This window comes from Suricata suricatta, chromosome 2 (assembly GCF_006229205.1).
Source record: "Suricata suricatta isolate VVHF042 chromosome 2, meerkat_22Aug2017_6uvM2_HiC, whole genome shotgun sequence".
Taxonomy (NCBI): Eukaryota; Metazoa; Chordata; class Mammalia; order Carnivora; family Herpestidae; genus Suricata; species Suricata suricatta.
In genome coordinates, this window is record NC_043701.1 from 175,170,763 (window position 1) to 175,194,254 (window position 23,492).

The 23,492-nt window shown below is 56.2% G+C and overlaps 1 protein-coding gene across 2 annotated transcripts in view; it reads left to right on the forward strand.

Moving 5' to 3' along the window:
* GRK5 (G protein-coupled receptor kinase 5) overlaps positions 1-23,492 on the forward strand; it is a 204,744-nt gene that overhangs the window by 167,324 nt on the left and 13,928 nt on the right. For both annotated transcript variants that reach the window (XM_029932677.1, XM_029932676.1), the window contains exons 5-10: positions 9,181-9,281; positions 11,445-11,537; positions 16,255-16,318; positions 17,249-17,389; positions 19,852-20,042; positions 23,294-23,331. In XM_029932677.1, coding sequence (XP_029788537.1) covers positions 9,181-9,281; positions 11,445-11,537; positions 16,255-16,318; positions 17,249-17,389; positions 19,852-20,042; positions 23,294-23,331 — 628 coding nt within the window. The remainder of the gene's footprint in view (positions 1-9,180; positions 9,282-11,444; positions 11,538-16,254; positions 16,319-17,248; positions 17,390-19,851; positions 20,043-23,293; positions 23,332-23,492) is intronic.

A 23,492-nucleotide genomic window follows, 5' to 3' on the forward strand; every position in this document is an offset into this window, starting at 1 on the left:
TATGGGAAAGGTGGGGCTGTGATGAAATGAAACTGGAGAGAGACACAGCTGTGCCCATGCCGCCCCCCCCAGGCCAGCGCCAGGCTCTCCCCCAAGCCTCCAGCCCACGGTTCCTGCCCGGGGCAGGCACTCCTAATTGTGACTCAGAACATCCCGAAGAACTCTGACCTGGCTGTCACAAAGGCAGGGTAGGCCAGATGACCTCACGAGGATACTTCTTTTCTTTTTTTTTTATTAAAATTTTTTTTAATGTTTATATACTTTTGAGAGAGAGAGAGAGACAGAGCATAACTGGGGGGGGGGGTAGGGGACAGAGAGAAAGGGAGACATAGAATCAGAAGCAGGCTCCAGGCTCTGAGCTGCCAGCACAGGGTCCAATGCGGAGCTTGAACTCATGAACCGTGGGATGGTGACCTGAGCCAAAGTCGGGCGCTTAACCGACTGAGCCACCCAGGCGCCCCTCACGAGGGTCCCTCGATGGACAAGACAGCGGTGCTCTCCGCTTCCCTCTTCCCTGCTACGAATGTGAATGTACACACACACACAGTTATTCAACCAGATACGTTGAGTACCTACTGTGTGCCATCATCATCCATTCTTTTCAGCAAAGTGGAAGCAGGAAGATAACAGATTTTGGAGCCAGCCAGGCCTGGATTGGAGTCTCGGGCCCACCGTTTGCTAACGGTTCTGTCTAGGAGCATGTAGGGGGTACTAGATGCCCATCCAGTATTCTGCACCTGATTCCGCTGAGACAGGAATGACCAACTCCGCTGCCCTTCGGTGAGCTGTCTGTGGCCCGGTTTCCACCTCCGCAGCCCCAGAACAATGAGCCCCACCAGTGGCGTTGTTCAGGGGAGCAACAGAAGTGTACATTTGTGGGGAAACTCACACTGAGGGGCTAGTAACTCAGGCGAGCCCCCCTCGTAGGTGCCCACAGCCGCCTCTGGCCCTGGCTCTGCTGGAGGCCCAGTGCCCACCCCCGCCCCCGCCCACGGCCAAGCCCTGGCACCTCTGTGCGCCGGGCTTCCCCGGGCTGGCCCAGATGCCCTCGTGAAGGGTCAGGGGGTGGCCAGGGTACGGCTGTGGGAGCGCCTCTCCCCTGCCCCCGTCCTGGAGGAGAAATGGGAAATGGGGGTAGCCTCCCAAGAAACAGGCGCCTGCACCCTGGGATGGGCTAGACAGACAAACCTCTAAGCAGCCCTTTCTGGAAGGCAGGGGGCCCTGCAGAACCCCTTTCCCACTCAGCTTTTCCTGAAAGCGGAGCCTGTCCACATTGGGAAATTGCAAATAGTTTACATGGGGAATGTCAGCTGCCCACATATGAAAATATACACATCATTAAGCCCTAAGTGCTTGCGTCTGGAGATAGAGCGGACAGTCTCCTGGGCTGACCTTTTGTTTACTGATGCAGCCGCTGCTAATGAGCACGGAGCTCCTCAGTGGCATGTTTTCATATGTTGACGTGAAGCATATGTTGGCTATTAGCCTGTGTGTGTGTGTGTGTGTGTGTGTGTGTGTGCACGCGTGCGCACGCACGCATGCTTGTGTGATCTGTACAACAACACTGTACAGTGTTTACCCAAACATACAGGGTCCATTTACTCATTATCTAGCCCCCAGGAGCCTCCAAGACCAAAGTCACGTCTTTCTCACGAGAAGAACTATGGATCTCTTGGAGGCCATGGTGGTGTTCAGGGATAAGGCTCAGTGACCAGATTACCTACCTGGCTTGGAATCCAGTCTTTGCTCGCATGCTAGCTGTGTGACCTTGGGCGAGTTATTTCACTTCTCTGAGCCTATTTATGCATCTGTGAAATGGAGATTGTAATAATTAGAACCTACCTCGAGAGGATTTGAAAAGATCACCCCATGTAAAGCTTCTCGGACTTAACATGTAGTAGGTGCTCAGGAAATGGCAGTGGTGGTGATGATGGTGACCCTTCTTACTGGGACATGGGATTGGGCAGAAGATCTTGCCTGCTCAGAAAATCTGTTTGGATGTGGTTGTATTGGACACGGGTCCTGAAGATTGGGTGGAATTTGGGCATGTTCTGATGGGGCAGGAAGGACTTTTTCCAAGGGAATGAGCAAAGGTCCAGCAACTAGAAAGCTAGAGCTTGCCCTGGAGGCGATGGGTATGGGTGAGCATCCATGAGCCAAAGGCAGGAAGGGGAAGAAGGTCAAGAAGGGCGTTTGGGGTCAGGGCCCAGAAGGCCGTGGGCTTTGTCCTGTGGAGTCTCTCCCATGTGGTAGGGAAAAACTGCCTGTGGGGCCATTGTGCCAATGCAGGAGCAAGTGGTGCAGGTTCAAGAAGAGAATTCTTGTTTTTTTTTTAACATTTTTAAAAATGTTTTTTATTTATTTTTGAGAGACAGAGAGAGACAGTGCGAGCAGGGGAGGGTCAGAGAGAGAGGGAGACACAGAATCTGAAGCAGGCTCCAGGCTCTGAGCTAGCTGTCAGCACAGAGCCCGATGCGGGGCTCGAAAGCATGAACCGTGAGATCATGACCTGAGTCAATGCCGGACGATTAAACGACTGAGCCACCCAGGCGCCCTGAAAAGAGAATTCTTGAATGCAGGGCAGTGAGGTAGGGGTGGAGGGGAGGGGTGGGTGAGAGAGATACCAGAGCTGGCACTGCTTTGTGTCCCCTCTGTGAGGTGAGGACAAGCTGGATTCGAGTGGGTCCGACAAGACCAAAGCTATGTCCTTCTTCTAGAGCTGGCTCAGGACACCTGGTTTAGGGCCAGTGCAGCTCAGGTCCCCTCAGACCTGCCATGGAGCCCTCCAGGCATTAATCCTGACTGTACCATGGGCTACAGTATGACCTAGGAGGGGTCCCTTCCCTTCTTGGTCCCTTGTCTTGTTAACCCATCTATGCCGTGAGCGGCTTGAACCAGCAAGGCTCTGACGAGTCTTCCCAGGAAAGCCCTCTATGATCACTTCCTCCTGTTCCACCTTGGGTCCTGAATCGGTGAACAGTGCAAGGCCTGTGTTTCCAGAAGGCTCTGAGGGTGACCGCAGGGGCACTTACTTCAGGATTACTGACAACGACAACTGAGGAGGCAGGGGAGGTAATTCTGAAGGGCCTTGCACCGCCAGCCATGCCTCCATCCCTGGCTGCCTCCAGACCCACCAGCCACGTACAACGGATCCCGTTTCCAGTGTGATGTCTTTAAACCAGAGACTTTGAAGCCAGGGGATGCTTCAAGAACAAGGTTTTCAGACACATGGAGGTCCTCACTCATGCAGGAAATGACATCCCTTGTCTTGCCAGTTGTCACGATGCAGAGGGAGACAGCAGTGCCCAGGGAGAGCAGGTGCAGCCGCTGGGCCAGCCCTTGGGCTAACGATTCAGCAGTCCATGAGAAACAGCCTCACGGTGAAGGCAGCGGGCCATCAGCGTCAGCTCTTCCTGCTTATTTAACGTCTTTAGACGAGTCCTCCTCTCCTGGCCCGCCCTCTCCCTGCTTGCTCCAGCCTCCTGGCCTTTGTCCCTGCCATGCCAGCCTCCTCCGCCTGCGTAGATCCGACCTCTCTCCCTCAAGGTCCAGCTCTCGCCTTCCCTCCCCCGGACCCCCTCCCAGGCTGATTTCTCATCTCCCCCCTCAGCTGTTATTGCGAAGGCCGCACGCCTCAGGTCTGCGATGAATCACTTGGTAATTATTTCAGGTGTGCCATCTGGCCTCCCTCCCCGGAGGCCGGGGAGGCTGGGCCCCGCGTGGGGTGTGTGTGCAGCGAAGCGCGTGCGACGACGGGCTCCAGAGCGCCACCGTGTGGCCGGACTGCAGGGCGGCCCGAAGCTGTAAGGCCTGGGCTGTGGATGCAGAGCTGGGGCTGCGCTGCCCTGAGGTGTCAGCGCCTCTGTGAAGTCACCAAGGGTGGGCGGGCGTTGGAGCGCCCTAAGAGGCAGAGCCTTGGGTGTGGTGGGTCACCAGCGTCTGCTGCCTGCCTAAGTACTGAGTAAAGCACCGTGGGGTGGCTTCCTGCTGAGGCCGGGCCCCTGCCTTCCCCACCACCGTCCATCTCACTCTAGCCTGGCCTCAGTCCCTGAAGTGCCCTGTTTGTGCCTCCGGTGATGCCCAGAGGCCCTTGGGGAGCCGCACTTATGACCTGGGAGGGGTGGACCCTTGAGCAATGGCAGCACCCAGTGGCCCTGGGACAGCTGTGGCCTTCCCACAGGTATTCTGTTAGCTGGAAAGTCACCCAAACCAAGTACAGGGGGGTGGGTTCTACAAATGCAGCTTCAGGCCAAGTCCTTAGCTCTTCCGCCAGTTGGATACCCCCCCCACCCCACCCCCTCCAACCTCCCCCTCACAACCTTCTCTAGAAATCCGGAGGCCCCCAGGGCATCGGTTCGTTACTGTCCTCAATATTGTGCCTGAGTACTGCAGAGGTTACTGTTGGAATGTTTGGATGGAGCAGAGCAGAAGAGGGTCTAGCTTAGGCAACCTGTCAGAATTTAGGGTCATGGGCAGCAGTGAAGGCAGCGTGAGGGCACAGAGAACTTAGCCAGGGTGGGGACAAAGGGGAGGAGAGGGACCTATGGGACAGTGAAGGTGCCAAGCCCACGGGCCCCGTGCACCCCCTTCAGGGGTCTTCCCTCCCCACGTTCAAAGTGGCAGGAGGGCTCTGCTCCCTGAGCCGCGGTGCCCAGGACAACACCCACGCAACCTCCCCCTCTTGCCACCTCAAGAGGTGCATTCTGGTTAGCAGGGAGGCAGGAGCAGCCCGGAACCCCACAACCCAGGGCGTAAGCATCAGGAACGGCAGAGAGTGAGTCTGGGCCACCAGGGCAGGGCGTCAGAGGGAGCAGATGTTCTGAGGGATTTGGGGGAGAAGTTATCGTTCAACACACATGTGCCCAGTGTGTCCTGCCTGCTGCAGGGCTGGAAGCCTGTCCCCAGCTGAGTGAGGGCCCAAGTTCCATGGGTCCAGGAGATGGAGTCCAGGTCAATTTCTCCCTCCAGAGGAGGAGGTGCGGCAGGTTCTTTACTCTGGGGGCAAGGGGGCTTTTATCCAGAGGCACAGAGCCCCCAAGAGTGGACAGAGCACCCTCGAGCTTTGACGCACCCTCTGTTCACCAGCAGCTTTGGGGGAAAACAGTGGGGAGGAGCCTTGGCCAAAGAGGGGAGCGTGGAGCAGAGTCTGTTGCTCCAGTTGTGATTTCAGGGGCAGGACAGGTGCTCCGTGCAGCTTACAGTTCCTCATGGAAGCCAAGTTCTTTCTTGGCAGTCTGACCGGGGTGGGAGAACAGCCACCGGCAAGCGTAGCCATGTCCCCAAGGCATGTCTTGCTGTCTTAGGCTGTCCCAGGTGTTGGCTACGGAGCACTCCTTAAGAGCAGCTGGGGGTCATCCTGACTGTCCTCGGAGTGGACTCTCTGGCAGGGCTGGGCATATGATCGCATGGCAGTTGGCCAGCTGGTTAGCTTCAGTGCCCAAGACCATCAGGAGGCCGGGCGTTCATGATGGGGCCTCCAGCGGAGAAACCCTGTCCCCAGTTCCTCCCTTGTGTCCTCGGAAGGTGTACCACGAGGAGCTAATCCCACACCTTTCGGAAGAAATTTGGTGCCTAGATTCACACTGCTGTGTTAAAAATCAAGGCTTGCTGGCTGGAGCTGCTTGAGGAGACCATCTGGTGACCAAAGAAATAAAGCGTCACTTCAAAGTACTACTGGCCCCAGGGGGCCTTTTAGCAGAGCCCTCTATCAAGACCTGCTCTCCTGGCCGCTTTCAACCCTGCAAATAAATATCTAAGGACCAGAGGGCATTTTCTGTTTGATTAGAAATTAGGGGGACCCCTCTGATATGGAGGAGGATGGCCCCACTCTTCTCCTCACCCTGACCCTCCCTGCTTCATCCCAGAGGGACAGCTCCCGCTAGAAGAGCCACAGTGCTAGCCGCAGCTCCCCTGCCGTTCCTGAGCCTTCTCGAGGTTAGGGTGACATTCCTGTCCAGAGCGCCCACCTGGCCTGGAGGATTCACCCCTCCCTTCCACCTCCAAGGCCTCCTGGGACCAGAAGGGGTTAGCTTCCTGGAAGGAGATCTGAAACTGCGGAGTTCTGTCTTCCAGCCCTGGGGGTGGACGGCAGTGGCCTGTGGTTGCTCTGAGCGCCTGGGGGCGCTTCATCGTCTCTGTGTGTGTGTCTGTGTGTGTGTGTGTGTGTGTGTGTGTGTGTGTGTGTGTGTCTCTGTGTGTGTGTCTGTGTGTGTGTGTTAGACCTTCGTGTGGCTGGGGAGAGCCTTCCTAATGTGCCTCCCTTGGAAACTGACTTCTCTGAACCAGAAGACAAGGGCCGATACCCTCCGATTCCATTGGTGCAGATTGCAAATGTCCCACTGAAATGTCCCCCGGGTGTCACCCTGCTGGCGGGTTTGGGTTTCAGCTCTCAGCTTAAACTCACCAACAGCTTCTGATTCCCTTCCTGGCAGAGGCGTTACTCCCTGGAGTCACTTGAAAGGGGTTTGGTTGGAATCACTTAATCTCTTCATGTTGAGCCAGAGACTGAGTTTAAGCCATGGTCGTTAAACCTACTCATTAACTCCTATTAGGGCTTTGGCCATGAGCAGCGTCCAGAGAGAGAGGGGTGTGACTTCATGCACGAAGCTGGGTCACCCCGGGACCCTGCACGGCTCCCATCTGCTTCGGAAGAAAGCAGAGTGTGGTCGTCCAGGCAGGTGGAAAGGCCCATGAGGAGTGGGAGGTCTGAGGCCCAGCTCTGCTTTGCCTCAGACCCTGTCTTCCATGAAGCCTTTCCTAGATGACCCTGCCCTTTAATGATCTTCTCTGAGCCCAGGGTCCCATTGCCCTGTGCTGTGTCATCCTCCGTGTCAGCTCTTCCCACCTCTGCTGGAGGCTGTACAGCGTCCTGCTCTCCCTGAGGGCTAAGGGGCCCCTGGGAGATGAGGAGGGAGTGGGAGGAGCACAGGGGGCCCAGGAATCCCACCACCTTCATCCAGACTCACGCTAGCCCCACTCACCCAACCCATGTTCAGATCCCCTGTCTGCTACTTTATTGTCTGGGTGACCTTGGGCCAATGACTTAACCTTTCTGAACCTCAGTTTGCTCATCTGTGAGATGAACATTACAATAGTAGTTCCCCTCACAGAGTCAACGGAGATCAGATGAAATAATGCACGTAAGATATTTCTCACAGTGCCTGACCAGAGAGGCAAATCAGTGCTGCCCATTAAGTTATTTCCACTGGTTTTAGATACTGGGTGTGTAGATACGTTTCGCGCAGAAGAGGAAAAAGATGTTTGCTAGTTTAAAAAAAGCTTGAGAGCCACTGAGTTTCCATCAGTGCCTTCTATACATCACCACGGATGCCCAGAGAAGCGAGAGGACGTCCTGTTGGAACATTGCCTCATTTCTGGATTTTCTGTCTTTACTGGAGAAAAAGTGCTTTGAAGTCGAGGTCTCCCCGGGCTTCACCTTTGAACACCCTCACCACGTGCCCAACGCCAGCTTCGGCCCCGGCGGGTGCAGGTGGGTCCTCTCTGAGCCGAGTCCGAGGACAAGACGGTTAGAGCCGCGTGCACACAGCTGGGCAACTCGGGCGCCACTTCCGAGGTCCCGGAAGCGGTAGTTCCCCCCACGACCATCCCACACAGCATCTCCGTCTGGTCCTGGCTGACTTCTCCCCGATTCAGGTCACATCCTCGCACAGCGCGCTGTTTCATGTCTCTCCTTCACACAGACAGTGTCGGCTCCAGTCCTGCAAAGGGCACCGGGCCCTTCAGACCGAGGCTGCTCAGCCTTCAGCTCTCTTGAAGCAAATTGGCCCGTGGCCTCTGGGTTCGTTTTAGGATCGATTGCTCTGAAATAGCCCAGAGTTACTGATCCCCGCCAGATTCAGCTGCCAGAATTCCCAAGAAATCTCCCCGAGTCTTAGAAGCAACCCGCATCGCCCCCCCGCCCCCCCCACCCCGCAGCCACCAATTCCCGATCTGGAAGCACCTGCAGAGTACCTCTGCAGCAGCCCTTTCCTGTAACACAGGGGGAAAGAGAGGCACAGAATGGCCAACGGGAGAGGGCGGACCAGTGCTCCGGGCCCCCATTTCTCCATCGTGGGCTCCTTCTGCAACAAAGAGCATCTTTTCTGCAAAACGAGCGTCAGAAGCCAGTGCTCTATAGGCTTCTTTTCTGCAGTTTCACACATCAAGGTTTTTAGTTGGGGAGGGAGGAAGGGACAGGGCAGAGTGGGAGGGAAGGTGGGAGGGAGCCGTAGCCACCCAGGACTGGCGATGACCTACTGTGTGACATCATTGGGTGAGCCCAAAGCATTTGCCCCCCAACATCTAAGGCTCCCCCCACCCAGGTGCCCTGCTCCAGAGGGGGCAGGACCTAAGAGAGAAAAAGAAGGAAGGAACTCAGGAATGTGAGCTTTCAGAGCCTTGATGAATAGAATATGAGCCACTGACTTCATTCATCGGGACCCGCTGCTGCCAGCACCCCCCAGGTGACCCCCCCCATTACCTATAGACACTGCCTAGTGGGCTTCGCAGGGAATCAGCTCCATAGTCACATTTCAGTAGCTGAAAGGAGAAAGCAGTCCTTTCTGATCTCAGTGTCTTTGGGGGAAAAAGATGTATTTACATCCCCTCTGTCTGAGCCCACTCCTGGCAGTTTTCTCAAAGGTCCCTGTCATTCATTACAAACCCAGCTCATGGCCCGGCTGGTGCATGAACAGCTGGTGGGGGGGTGAATGGTCAGGGGACCAGGGAAGGCAACCCTGCATTCTGGCGGTCCCGGCACCTTCCCAGAGCTGCTCCTGTGCAGGACGCAGAAACTCTCCGAACTGTCCTTTCAGGCTCGAAACACTCAGGCCACAGCCTCACCTGGAAGGAGAAGGAAATGACAGCAATGATGGCCCTTCTGCCCATTCCAGACCCTGTCACGCAGGCCCTGGAGGCTGGGCAGGTGTTGACCTTGCCCGCTGAGCGGACTGGCCCAGCATGGGCAGAGGCGTGGGCAAACTCACAGGGGGCTCGCTGACCAGCTCTCACACTTCTCGTTAGCGTCTGACCATAAGCCCGGGACCCACGCACGTCATCATGCGTGTTCTGCAGACACGGGCAGCCAGGCTCAGGTGCTAAGTGACCATGCTGCATGTGGCCGAGGGCCAGGTGGCGCTCTGCTCCCGCCCCTCACTGACACCCCCTCTTCTCTTCCTCCAGTCCCCAGTCTTCATAGCCCAAGTTGGCCAGGACCTGGTCTCCCAGACTGAGGAGAGGCTCCGACAGAGCCCCTGCAAGGAAGTCTTTTCTGCCTGTGCACAGTAAGTGCTCGCTCCCCTCCCAGACCAGGCACCGGGCCCTTGCACCTCCTCCGGGCAGCCGCAAGCTCCCTCCCCCGGACAGAGGCTGCCTGTCCCCTCCACTAAAGCGCTGGGCGCTGGGCAGCCCTTCAGTGCCCAGGGGCCCCAGCCAAGCCACCCCGTTGTTTGTATACTTCTTATGAAGGGAAAAGATACCAAAGTGCCAAGTCCAAAGAAAACATCTGCCTTAAAGGGTGTTGAAAGCAAGTGGCTCTCCAGGCTGTTGAGACAGAGGAATGTGCAAAAACTTGACCCCATCTGGGTGGTTTGGAAGTCCTTCCCGGGCCTCCAGGCCCCCACTGCTGCCACCAACCGGAGCTGGGCGGTGCCACTGCAGGAAGGGGACTGCAGGCTGCCTCCGAGGTCACCCTATCACTTTGTCTCCAGGCCGTACGGCGATCCTGATGTGGTAGCAGATGAGTCGGCGCCTGTGCTGCTGGCCAGGCACCAATGAAATCCCCACGGGTCCCTCACACACGTACTCTGAAGGCGTGAGCCACTAGACACACGCACGTTCATGTGTCCACACGTGTACCCTTCCCCATAAGCCAGTATGTGCACCAGAACCTTCTGGAACCTCATCACCTTTGGGTGAGTCTGGAGACTTGCTGTGTACCCTTGGGCACCCTTTGTGCCACAGATGACTGGGCATCTGCTGTGTGCCTGGCACTGTGCCAGGTGCCGGGGAACACCACGGTGAGCAAGAACCCAGGCCCAGTTTGCAGGGAGCTTACAGTGCCGCTGTGCGCTCCTGGGAGAGCCGGGAGCACCATGATGAGAATGGACATTTTGGAAAGGCCAGCTTGGGGCCCGGCCCTGTTAGGTGCCGGTGAGAGACCCTGCTCCCCTAAGCAGAAACAAACTTGGTTCCTGCCCTCTTGGAGCTGGCTGAGGGTCAGATCTGACGGCGGGTGAGGTCCCTGGGCTGTCTGTCACTGTGACCCCGAGGGAGTGGACGACATGGTCCCTTACACTGGTCCCTTACACTGCCCCCTGCTCTCATGTTTGGCAGGACAGGGTCCACCATGCCTCTACCGTATATGCCCCCCGCCAACCATCTGTAGATCCCAACGGCCTGGGCTACACTGGTCAGCTTTGCCACTTTTTTTTTTTTTAATTTGAATGAGAGAAGGAGAGAGAAAGACCGCTCAGCCTGCACACGCCAGTCAGGGAGAGAGTAAATCTCCATGCTGAGCGTGGAGCCCAGTGCAAGTCTCGATCCCATGACCCTGGATCATGACCTGAACTGAAATCCAGAGTCAGACGCTCAACAGGCTGAATCACCCAGACACCCCAGCATTGCCACTTTTTAAAGGGAGGAAACCTGCCCCTGCCTGCAGCCAGTTTCAGACCCTCTGGGCCTGGTCCACAGCAGACGGCCAGGAAGTTCTGCTGCGGGCACAGAAACATCCCGGTGGTGTCACTGGTCCTGGACCAGATCCAGAGCCTGGGCTCTCAGGGGCCGCATCCCTGCTCTGCCCCTACCCACCACACACCCCTGTACCCCATTAAGTATTCCTCTGGCCTCATGGCAGCTCAAGAGTCCCTCCTTGGGGCACCTGGGTGGCTCAGTCGGTGAGCTGAGCATCTGATTCTTGATTTCGGCTCAGGTCGTGATCTCATGGTTCGTGGGTTAGAACCCTGCATTGGGCTCCTTGCTGAGTGCAGAGTCTGCTTGGAATTCTCTCTCTCCCTCTCTCTCTGCCTCTCCCCTGCTATTTCTCTCTCTCTCTTTCTCTCTCTCTCTCTCTCTCTCTCAAAATAAATAAACCTAAAAAAAAAAAAAAGAGTCCCTTCTTGAGAGAGAGAGAGAGCATGAGAGAGAGCACTGCCTGAGCCCCCGGGGACCTCACTTAACCCTCCTTCGTGAGCACATCCCTCTGCAGTGGTTTATTTGATGTTTGTTGCTCCCAGGTTGTGTCCCACATCACAATGCCAACTTCATCTATACTGCAGGCCTGGAGCAGTGCCCCAGCAGGTACCCAGTACATGTCTGCAGGCTCAGCCCGTCCCTTTGGCAGGACGATGGGCCTCTGAGGCTGGTGGTGTGCCTGCGGGATATGTGCTCTGCCCATCTGTTTAAGGTCAGGATTATAAAATGTTTGTTGGTTCCCTCCGAGCTAGGTCCGTCCACGACTACCTGAAGGGCGAACCATTCCATGAGTATCTGGACAGCATGTATTTTGATCGCTTTCTCCAGTGGAAGTGGTTGGAAAGGTGAGTGCCCCCACCCTGTACACCCCACCTACAGGTGTGTGCCAGTGTGTGTGTGGCCAGGGGCGAGATGCAGGCTTGTCCCTGAAAGCCCATGTGAACATCCGTTACCTCCAGGGGTCCATGGCTCAAATAAAATTAGCCTTCCTCCTCTTGTTGCTGCCGTTCTAGGCTATTCTAGAAATGCCCTGCGCTTATTAAAGAGTACACAGGTCCTCACACCCTGATACATGCATACATCCTTATCCTTATTTTTTGGTTCACTTCTTTGGGAACTCTTCCTCTGCCAGCAAATCAAGAGCTGCTATATATATTTTTTAATTTTTTTAAATGATTTTTATTTATTTTTGAGAGACAGAGAGAGACAGTGCGAGCAGGGGAGGGTCAGAGAGAGAGGGAGACAGAGAATCCGAAGCAGGCTCCGGGCTCTGAGCTAGCTGTCAGCACTGAGCCCATCACAGGGCTCGAACCCACGAACCGTGAGATCATGACCTGAGCCGAAGCCTGGTGCTTAACCGACTGAGCCACCCAGGCGCCCCAAGAGCTGCTATATTTCTGAACGAATTACACATCTTTTATTTGGCTCAGTCCCCTGTTGATGGAGATGGAGGTTGCTCTCAATTTTGTGTACCGTCTTCCTGGAATTATGAATCGCTTTGTACATATGTCTTCATGCACTTTTCGCAAGTACGTCCATAGAAGTCCCGAGCTGAGGAACGTCTGGGTCAAAAAGCACTGTTTTCCAACGGTGAGGGACTCTGGATTGCCCTCCCGACCCCCATTTCCAGTCCCACCAGTGCCCAGTGCCTGCTTGCCCGTCAGCTTCATCAACACCGGTCTGGGGCTTTCCTGTCTGGGGTGTGAGCATCGGGCTTTCCTCCTGTTTGTCTTTTCATCTGTGATAATGCGTGAGACCAAGCCATCCTTTCATGTTTTACTTGCTGCCTTTTCACTGCAAAGCGCTCTCACAGACGTGGCGTGGACCTGGCCTGACAGCTTAGGCCTCCATGTGGACGGATGAGGAGGAGGAGCCCCAGAGTGGGTGTGGCCCACAGTCCCGGCCGGCCGTGCAGCCGAGAGGGCGGGACCCCAGCACCAGGCTCCCCCCACCACGCTGTTCCTGGGTTTGCAGAACGGGGCCATGCCTGCGTCATATCCATGCGGGGCTCAGTTGGGAGACGGGGCTGGGAGCACCCCCTTCCACAGCCCAGGGTTCCCTCTGCCAGAGGCCTGACACTCACAGGCATCGGGGTGCCTTTGGGTTAGAAAGCTTCTAACTTCTTGCTTCTGCGTGTCGCCACCTTCGCTGGCCGAGCGCCCTGCAGACACTGAGGAAGCCGCAGAACAGGAACGCCCTGGAAGCCCCGTGCCTGACCCTTCCCTGCCCACTCCAGGAAGCCCAGAGGAAAACACCCTGCTCTGGGCCACCAGGGGCACATTTCTTTCCACCCCCACTGGTGGGAGTTGATGGTCATCTCTGTTGGCCACTGACCGCCACCTTGCACATGCACATTACGGCTCCCGGGAAATGAGAGAAGTGAGGGGTCACATCCTGCTGAGAGCCCCGGAGCCACAGCCTGGGTCTGAGTGCCCGCTCGACTTTCTCCAGAGGGACGTCAGGAAGCGTTGCTCACCTCTCCCCTCCTCAGTCTCCTCTTTGTAAAGCGGGGATAATAATAGTGCCTGCCTTTGTAGGCTTGGGTGGGGAGAGAAAAGAGAAGCAGAGTCCACGCCTAGAATAAGGCAAGTGCTCCAGAAAGGTCAGCCGTCTGGCCCCAGGAAGTCAAACTGCTGGATACCGTTGTTATGGTTGCCATTGAGGTCATCAGTGTCGCTGTGGCCGTCAGCCTCAAGCGTCTGATACGGGAAGGAAAGCTGGCCCTTTCGTTTCTGAGGATCACAGGACAGTCTGGAGGGGCCGTGGCATCATGCCCCCTTGCCCCACCCCAGAGCCCTGGGCTGTGGACCCGATCTGTGCCCATCTTCCCAGGGGGGATGTGAGCTCTGCAGCAGCCTGCCTGGGACCCCAGCCTCCACGCCACCACCCCCATGACCTGGGGCAACGCATTCCCCTCTCAGAGCCTCAACATTCTCACCTGCAGAAGGGGGACAGTCCCACCTCCTAAGGCAAGCGTGAGGGTCACGTTAGTGTGCGTGCAGGGTGCTTCAAGCAGCAGGGACTGTCCCCATAAAGTCCCCAGCGGGGACCCGTCCTCTATTCCTGGAGTTCGGCAAATGACATCTGATGCTCAGCTTAGAGCAGCCTACAAAGACGCCTTTGCAATATCTCCGTTTTCCTGAAGATACAAGTCTCGGAGAGGTTGGTCGATGGACCCTGGGCCACACAGCAACGGCCTGGCAAGGCTGGAACCTGAACCCAGGGTTGTTGATCCAGCCCTTTACCCAGTCCTCCTTCCGCCCAGCACTCTGTCCAGTAGAATCCTTCAGCTGTGGCCGCTGGCTCCCATCTTGTCTATACTGAGCTCTTGAAACGGGAAAACAGACATTTTGAATCCGTGTGTTGGCTGCAAAGAAGTTAGGCCCTTGTGTGGGCGCTAAGTTGTTGAAGCCAGTGGGGCAGGACTGGCCTAGAAATCCCCCCAAGTGACTGACAGCAGCCCGCTTCCCTCCTTTCCTTTTTTTTTTTTTTTTTTTTTTTGCTAACAAGATCATAGCCTGTTGGTGCTGCACTGTTGAAATATTAAAGGGATTTTTTTCCTCTCCCAAGGTTAACCAAGGAATTCCTCGGAAATTATATTACACTCATTTTTCCTAGCAGACGAACTCTGTGGTAATGTCGACCGACTGTTCGTTCTCCGTGTATCGTAAACTGTTGGGCCCGGGCGCCTTCATGTGGTTTCGAGGGCGGCTGTGGAAACGCTTCCCAGGGCCGCCTGCCAGATGCAGCCCGTTTGCTCGCGTGCACAGGGTCCCAGGCATCAGAGAGCCCTGCGGAGGGGCCACCCTGTGCTCCCCGCAGGGTCGGACCCCGCTTCCTGAAGGAACAGAAGAGAGTGTGGGCCTGGGCGCGTGGACTGCAGGCAGAGCCCTGGCGTTTCAGGACCGTCCTAAGAGAAGTGTGGTGCTGAGGACCTGAAATCCAAATCTTCCTCAGGACCTGGCAGCCAGAAAGGTTTCCACAGAAGGTTCATTTCAGGAGCTGATGGGTGAGCAGGGGCTGGCCGATTATTTGGGCCAATTCAGTCACACCCCGGTCTCTGCCCTGGTCCGGCCTCTGCAGTGGAGTCGGATGCTCAGAACTAGTCCTGGAGATCCGAGAGCTAAGTTCAGCATCCTAAAAGCAGTGTCCTTTATCCGTTCTTGGTCTGAGGACACTCAGGTTGTTTCCGTATGTCCACTATTGTGAATGACGCTGCCAGGAGCACGGGAGGAAAAACATGGCAAATACATCCAGCGGAATATTATTCAGCCTTAAAGGAGCAGGAAATCCTGCCATTTATGGTAGCATGGGGGGACCCGGAGGACGTTCTGCCAAGTGAAGCAAGGCAGACACGGATAAATACTGCATGATCTCACTTACATGTGGAATCCAAAATACCATCAGAGTCCTCGAGGCAGAGTGGAATGGTGGTTGCCAGGGGCTGGGGGTGGAGGAAACGGGGGAGACGTGTAGGTCAGGGGGTGTAAAGTTTCAGTTCGTTACGCAAGATGAATAACCTCTGGAGATCTGATGCACGGTGATGTGAGGCTGGTTAACAGTGACTGTATTGTATGCTTGAAACTGGCTGAGACTGTAAGTCGTAAGCGTTCTCGCCGGGAAGAGAGTGAGAGGGGAAGAGGGAGAACGTAACTGCGCGACGTGACGGAATGTCGGTTAGCTTGACCATGGCGATGGTCTCACAACGTGTCCACGCATCGAAACATCGAGGTGGATTCCGTTTGTCGGTTGTACCTCGAAAAAGCTGGGGTGGCGGAGCGAAAGGAAGCTGGTTGTTTCTAACCAGACAGGCCAGGCTGTCCTGCACCATGGGGTTCTCCGAGGCACGTTTAGATGACTTTATTTACTCCGTGAAGTCCCACCCTGGCCTCATGATCAGAGGGTCTGCCTGATTAGACATTATAAATGGCCTCAGCTAATTAAAATGGGGGATCAGGAGACGCAAAACGATGCTTACTTCATAAATCCCGCTTTGGGCAGACGGGACCATCTCGTGTTCTGGAGCTCGGGGGGAAGTGTGATAAAGGGACCTCGGGGGTGGACAGGCTGGGGAGTGGTGGTAAAAGATGACGAGACACCTTTCTCCCTGGGGACAGGAGGTGGGCAGGCGGGCAAGATGTGCAGGGGTAGGGTGGGCTGCAGTGTCCTCCCTGGGACACTGAACCTCTGTGGCTCCTGGCTCGCCCTCCCTTCTCCCTGCAGGGAGCACGGCTTCTTTCTGAGCTTAGCCACCTGATACTCACTGGGGAGAGAGAGGGGACCACACGGTAAGTGTGGTGAGGCAGCTTTAATGCACATCTTCAGGTCTCTGCCCTAAACCTGTAAGCAGGCGAGGACTGGCAGGTGTCCCAAGCCACCAGGGGCCGAGGGTGGTGGCCCAGGAAATGAACACCCAGCCGCAGAGCAGGTCCTCGGGGGTCCCACCTGCAGCCGTGATTCCTGGCTTGGTTCGGAAGGCACGCGATGCTGGGGCTGTCGGTTTCTTGTGGCTCCTGCATCCCGACACCACGAGACCAATGTTAGATTCTTGCTTTTTTCCAGGCAACCGGTAACCAAAAACACTTTCCGGCAGTACCGAGTACTGGGAAAAGGGGGCTTTGGGGAGGTGAGTGAACATCCATGTCTTTGGAAGGTCCCGGACTCTGTCACAGTTTCTGTCCCTTCTGGAGGTGCCTACAGCGTTCTGCGCCCCCTGGTGGAAAGGGAGGTGGGGCGTAGGGCCTGGGACAGGAGGTGCCGCCCAGGTGGGAAACAAGGTTGTCCCACAGGGCCCGTGGGATAGAGGTGCTCTTGGAAGCAGCCTCTGTCAGGGTTTGAGTCTGAAGGGGAGGAACGGGTGTTCTTAGCTCTCTTTGGGGGGAACAGTGATGGCGTCAGGGCCCAAGCATCTTGGCCAGATGCTGCTGTTAACAGGTTCTGTTGTATTTTGTCTGATCTTTCCAGTCTGGGAGGCAAGCCTTGTTATTCCCATTTTAGGGATGAGGACAGCTGAGGGTCAGAATGGTTGGTAACCCAGCCAAGGTCACACAGCTAAAGAGGCACAGAGTCCAGAAGACTAGACCCCAAATCTGCTGGCTCCCATTCTGCTGAGTTACAAAGTCGGGGTCATCAGGCGGCCTGATGCCAAAACAAGCCTCCCTTCCCAGCAGCTGGTGCTCGGAGGTCCCCAGTTAGCGATGGCCGCACGCGGTTGGAAGCGTGGGACAGAGAAAACCTAGCTGCTTCTGAGAGAGAGACAGGACTTTAGGCCTTGGCGGTCATCTAGACATCTGCGTAAATGGTTGATTCTGCCCATTCCAGGGCCAGATTCACATGGAGGATGAAGGAGGGAGGGGAAGGGGGCACTGGAGCCGGGTCTTGAGGGCAGGGCCCGGGGCAGGAGTGGGTCCAAGGCCGTGCATCCTTGCGCCCCATGACTGGGAACATCCTCGGGTACATCGGTTCCCAGCCCCACAGGCCCAGCGTCCAGGCCTCAGAAGAGCCCGGGGCGGGCCGTCACCTGTTCCAGACCCTTGGCGTCTTTCTTGCACCCCAGGTCTGCGCGTGCCAGGTTCGGGCCACAGGTAAAATGTATGCCTGCAAGCGCTTGGAGAAGAAGAGGATCAAAAAGAGGAAAGGGGAGTCCATGGCGCTCAACGAGAAGCAGATTCTAGAGAAGGTCAACAGCCAGTTTGTGGTGAGTGTCCAGGGCCCAGCGACAGCCCGCCCTTCTGGTGGGCAGAGCTTCCTTCCCCGGGGGAGGGAGTGGGCCTCGAGGGCAGCAGCAGCAAGCTGCGGAAAGGTGGCCGGGCATCGCCTCCATCACAAGGCCCCTCGTGGCCAGTTGTGGCTGCCTTGGGCCCGTCAGGAGACCCGGCCTACCTCCCCTCCGTGTGGGACCAAGGCCTCTGTTCTCCAGGACCACCCCGCAGACTCCCCAGTGGATGGAAAGCAGCCCACCCCGGTCCCAGCTGAGGAGCTCTGTCCACAGGCCCTGGGGGCTGGTTCCATCCCAGAGGACAGCTGAGTGTCAGTATCCTGGAAAGGTGCCATCCTGTTTATGTGCCTTGTGCCGCCACGTCCAGGCCAGGCTCTGCCAGGGTAACTAACCCCTGACTCAAGGTGGCTGGAAACAGCGCAGGCCATGGTCACGGACTCGGAGTCCAGCCAGATCCGGCCACCCTCCCCCACCTGACAGCGGCCCCACCTGGTATCTTGAAAGCATGTGCTGGGTGCTGGGTGCTGGGGGTTGGGGGGTGGGGGGAGGTTACCCAGGGCCCTGCAGGAATATTCCTCACCCCGCCCACAGTCCGTTGGCCCGAACCAGTCACTGCAAGGGACGAGCCAGCTGCTGGGAGGTGCGGACAAGTGCGTGGGTGTTTGTCAGCTTGAAATGCCTCTGCCACACGTCACTATAAAAAAACAATATACGTACAAGGTAGACACTCAAACAGCACAGGCAGGTTCGAAATAAAAATCAGAGCCTCTCTCCTGGGGTGGCCCTTCCAACATGTCTGACTCATGGATTTTTAGCCAGGGGAGTCCTGCCAGACATCTTAGGCTGCAGTGTTTGCCCCTTAAATTGTGGGTCCTTTCCTGTGGCTTTGTTTTCAAGCTGTGCACCGCCCGCTGCAGCAAAGAAGCAGACCCTGACCTGTGCCGCTGGTCCCCACAGACGCGGGTCCTTTCTGGCCTCTAAGCCACCGCGAACCAGGCTGCCGTGTCGCCCCTTGAACGTGCCTTTGGCACATTTCCGTGTGTCCGTAGGCTGTGTTCCCAGTGGAGGGATGGCAGTGATGGAGGGTGTGTGCCTTTTCCATTTGGAAGCCGTTCCCAGATGGCTCTCCGGGAAGGTCATGCCCATTAAACGCCCACCGGCTGTGTGAGCTCGAGAGAGGCCGGCAACCCAGGGCTGGCATCGCTCCCCGGAGGGCATGGCTCTGTAAGGGACACTCAGAGGGGACGGGAGTGTGCCTGTCCCGGTCTCATCCCAGGCTGCCCTCAGCGGCCAGCCCCATCCTGGGGAAGTGTGACGGTGCTGTGCTAGAAGGCTCCCACCAGCCACATATTGGCCCTGGGTCTCTTTGAGTCCAGAACCTTCCTCTGTGCTGCCAGGCCCCCTTCAATTGGGTCCCCAGGTCACTGTTTCGATGCTGCCCGCGGAAACCCCACCATTAAAGGAAGGGGCAGCGCAGGCTCTCGCAGGGGTTGGTGACGGTGGGTCCTCCTCCAGGGAGAAGGGCTGTGTGCCTGATGAATGGAGTGGCACGTCACTAAGGGCCCGGACTGCTTTCCGCTGTGCCCCATCCTCTGCCTCATGCAGGGGGTCCCCGCAGTGCCCCCCAGGAGCCCCTCCTTACTGACGGCAGGCAGGTGTGGGAGGGAGGGCCAGCTCGGCTGCTGGCACCCAGCACGGTCCCCGGAGGCCCCCCGCTCGGCTCCCGCTTTGTTTCCTTCCCTCAGAAATAACTGCCATTGTTCCTGACCTTTGCATCCAAGTTTCATGGCCCTGCTGTCCCCAGCCTGGTCCGTGTGGCCACATTTCATCCGAGTTGGCTCTCTAAGTGGAGAGCACCCCGTGTGCTTTGCTTCGGACCCAGCGCTGCGGCCTCCCCCGCAACCTCGCGGCCTCCGTCCCGCCTTGGGCAGCTGGCCTCCTCCAGCAGGGAACTAGGTCCCGCCTGTTGGTGGTCCCTTTGGCCAGACGTGTCCTGCATGCCAGAGGAGACAGTCTTTGCCACACTGCGTTCCGCTTCGCAGAGTCCCACTGGCCACCTCCCCAGCCCGCTCCCAGCGTCCCCACGACAATGAGACCCCAGCCCGAAAGGCATCTGGGCCCCGGTCTTGACCCACCAGCAAGGCAGCCTACAGTTTTAACCAAACGAAGCAGGCACATGCTTTCGTCATGTAATCGCGTCCATCAGGCTTCCTGAAAAGGGCCAAGTGCCTGCCCACCGTCCCCCCTCTGCCTCCTCACGGAGAACCGCTGTGTCGGGAGGTGGGAGTCCTTCGCTGGCCCAGAAGGGCAGTGGGCAGGGCCGTGGCACGAAGCCGCTGAGCTCCAGGCCTCCCCCACCAGCTTCAAGAACCCCGGGGAGGGAGAGTGCCAGCAGATGGCAGTTGCCAGAACCTCACTGTGGTGCTGTCCTGTGCCCCCAGGTCAACCTGGCTTACGCCTACGAGACCAAGGACGCACTGTGCTTGGTCCTGACCATCATGAATGGGGGTGACCTCAAGTTCCACATCTACAACATGGGTAACCCTGGCTTCGAGGAGGAGCGAGCCCTGTTTTATGCAGCAGAGATCCTCTGTGGCCTGGAAGACCTCCATCGGGAGAACACCGTGTACAGGTGAGCGGCCCATTGCCTGGTCCCATCACTAGAGTCCGAGTGGGGGGCTGGCCTTCCACACCCTGGGCCAGACAGGGACCCCCCGCCCTGGGACTCGGGGCCTGGTCATCGCCAGAGAGACTCACGCCCTGGACCACGTAAGTGAGGTGGGGGGGGTGGGGCGCAAGTGTACGAGGTGACAGCTCTTCACAGGTGATGACAGGCCAAGGCCACCAGCCCCTTCCAGCCCAGCCTGCCGGAAGCTCGGTGAGCCGGTCCCAGAAAGACATGACCACCATCACAGCCGCATGGACCTTGGTCCATCCCGTACTGATTGACTTTATGGATTCCATGAATAGTGGTTTTCAAACTTTTCTTACTAACCCTCCCAAGGAAATGTGAAAATCCGTGTGCCTTCACACATTAAGGAATTAACATCCTAAATAGTCTATCATATGTTAAAATGGTGCCTAATATTTTTGAAACTCAGCAATTGAAAACATCGCATTTTTAAAGGAATCCAGTGGAATCTAATTGCTGTAGCAAATTGATTTCCACCAAAAATGCACGAAGGGGCACCTGGGTGGCTCAGTCGGCTCAGCATCCAACCTGAGCTGGCTTCGGCTCAGGTCATGATCTCACAGTTTGTGACTTCGAGCCCCGCGTCGGGCTCGGCACTGACAGCAAGGAGCCTGCTTGGGATTCTCTCCCACCCTCTCTCTCTGCCCCTGCCCTGCGTGTGCACGCTCTCTCAAAATAAATCAATAAACTTAAAAGTTTTTTAAAGTAAATGCATGAAGGGGGTGTCTGGGTGTCTCAGCCGGTTAAGCATCCAACTTCGGCTCAGGTCAGGATCTCACAGTTCGTGAGTTCGAGCCCTGCGTCAGGCTCTGTGCTGACAGCTCAGAGCCTGGATCCTGCTTTGGATTCTGTGTCTCCCTCTGTCTCTACCCCTCCCCCACTCTCTCTCACAAAAATAAACAAACCTTAATGCATAAATAAAAATGCACGAAAACTCTTTAAAAGTGAGGGATTTTCTATCACTCTCTTCCCCACTCCCTTCCACCCCCACAGGATGTTATTATCATGTCGTCTCTTTTTTGGCCTAAAATCCTATTATTGAGTCACATGCAGATTGAAACAAATGGACATATATAAGATTTTTTTAAATTTCCTTTGGCCATAGGCTCTTAGTGTTAAAATAACTTATGTTGAATTGCCATTGTAACAATTTTAGTGGGACCCAGTTCTTTTTTTTTTAATTTTCTAATGTGTATTAAAAAAATTTTTTTTAATGTTTATTTTTGAGAGAGAGACAGAGTGTGAGCGAGAGAGGAGGGCAGAGAGAGACACGCAGAATTCAAAACAGGCTCCAGGCTCTGCTCTGTCAGCACAGAGCCCGACAGGGGGCTCAAACTCACAAACCATGAGATCATGACCTGAGCCGAAGTTGGACGCTTAACTAAATGAGCCACCCAGGTGCCCCAATGTGTAATTATTTTTAAGCGGGGAATAGAGAGAGAGAGGGAGACATAGAATCTGAAGCAGTCTCCAGGCTCTGAGCCAGAGCCTGATGTGGGGCTCGACTCACAGGCTGTGAGATCATGACCTGGGCCGAAGTCGGACACTTAACTGATTGAGCCACCCGGGACCCTAGTAGAACCCATTTCTCACTGGGGTCCTGGAGCAGGACCCCATAGTAATTGAAGCGAAAAGGAGCCTGCCCTTCTGTCTGTTGGAATCGGCCCGTTGAGAAAGGGTGAGCGGGTGGGGAGTTCCCAGAGAACGCCAGGGCGGGGCCTTCTCCTGGTGAGGATCTAAAACCGTGTTCTTGAAACCCTCAACCCGTGAGAACACCCCGACTGTGCCTTGCAGACCCAGCGGGCACGCGCACCCCAGGTTGAAGACCTTTACCGCAGAGGTCTTGGCCGGGATGGTCTTGGGAATCCAGCACGGTTTTGGAAAAAGGAGGAACGGTCTTGATGACTTGCTCCACAACCCCCTCCGCCAACATTCTCCCCATTTAGGCTTTTGTTTTGTTTTCATTCAAGTGAAAAGAAAAAAAAATTCTCTTGAAAAAAGAACTCTCCACTTGATTGCTTTTCACTTAAAACAAAAAGAAAGGCGGCCCTCCAAGCTCTAGCCCTTGTTCTCGGGAGAGAACCTCAGCGCCTCCCCGGCCTCCCCGGCTGGGACCACTTGCTGTGGCCTCTCTGTGGGTTTGGGCTCTGTCCCTCCCTTGCCCCAGCTATCTTTCCAACCCTGTGGCCGCTGGCTTGTTGAGATGGTGGCTCTTGCCCTTATTTGGAACGGTTAACACATCAAAAGAATGCAAATTAAATAAGAGCAACAAAGCATTTGTGTTTATTTGTGACAAATAACCCCCCCAGCCCCCATACAAACCCATTATCACCTTGTGACGCTACCCCACTGGATTTGAACCCATTAACCATTCCCCATGAGGACAGCTGCCAGCAGTTAAATAAACAAAGCCTGTTGGTTGAGAGTCCGATCCTCAATCCAGATGCTTTCGACTTAACTGGGTCGCACATGCTCTCCTACTGGCTGTTCTTTTCCCAGCGGAGAGGACCCTGTACTAGTAAAACCAGACACTGCTGCTGGGTCCCTCCCGCGGTGTGTTGGGGGGAGGGGGACGGGGAGAGTTGTTCTTATGAACAGTGATTGTGTCATCAGAGAGAAGAGAGGAGGGACACATGGGAGCCGGGCACACCTACAGCTGGTGCTTTCTTGGGCTTATGACTCTGCCGGCGTTGGGGGACATGCCAGGCTCCGGAGGTCTCCTTCCCAAAGGAGGTTTGCCCTCCAATTCTCTGCCCCAGTTCTACAGCTGGTGCTGTGTTCTCAATAAGTTCTCCTCCCGAATTCCCGGGCCCCTCTCTGCCTTCAGGGCAGCCATCCTGAGTGCATCCTGAGACCTCTGGGTGTTCCCAGCCGGGGCGGGTCTGTCACCACACCAGCCAGAAAAAGTATTCTCTGCCCCCGGTGTGGTCAGTGTGTGGACAGGAGCCAGGCCTGGCCCTTGCCTGACCCCTTCCCAGTCATCTCCAGGTCGAGAAGATGCCTATGGCAACGGCAACATTTGTTTTAAATACCGGGTGGAAGGAAATTAGTCCAAGATTGTCTGGATCCAGAGAGACACCAGACGGCCTGAGCCAAGAGACGGGAAGGAAACAGGGCAAGAGGTCAACCCAGCCGCCATGGCCGATGCTGAGGGTGCTCACACTCACGTGCTTGTCCTCTTTCTCTTCCAGGGATCTGAAACCCGAAAATATCCTGCTGGATGATTATGGTAAGTTGGGAAGCCACTCAGGAGACCCCTATCCTGCCCTGTAGCCAAGCAGAGCGACGTAACCCAAAGGGAACAGGGGGCTTTCCTGCAGAGGGTCTCAGAGGCACGGCCCTGGGACTGTGGGAGAGCAGTGGGCAAAGAGGGGGAGCCCCCTCCCTCTC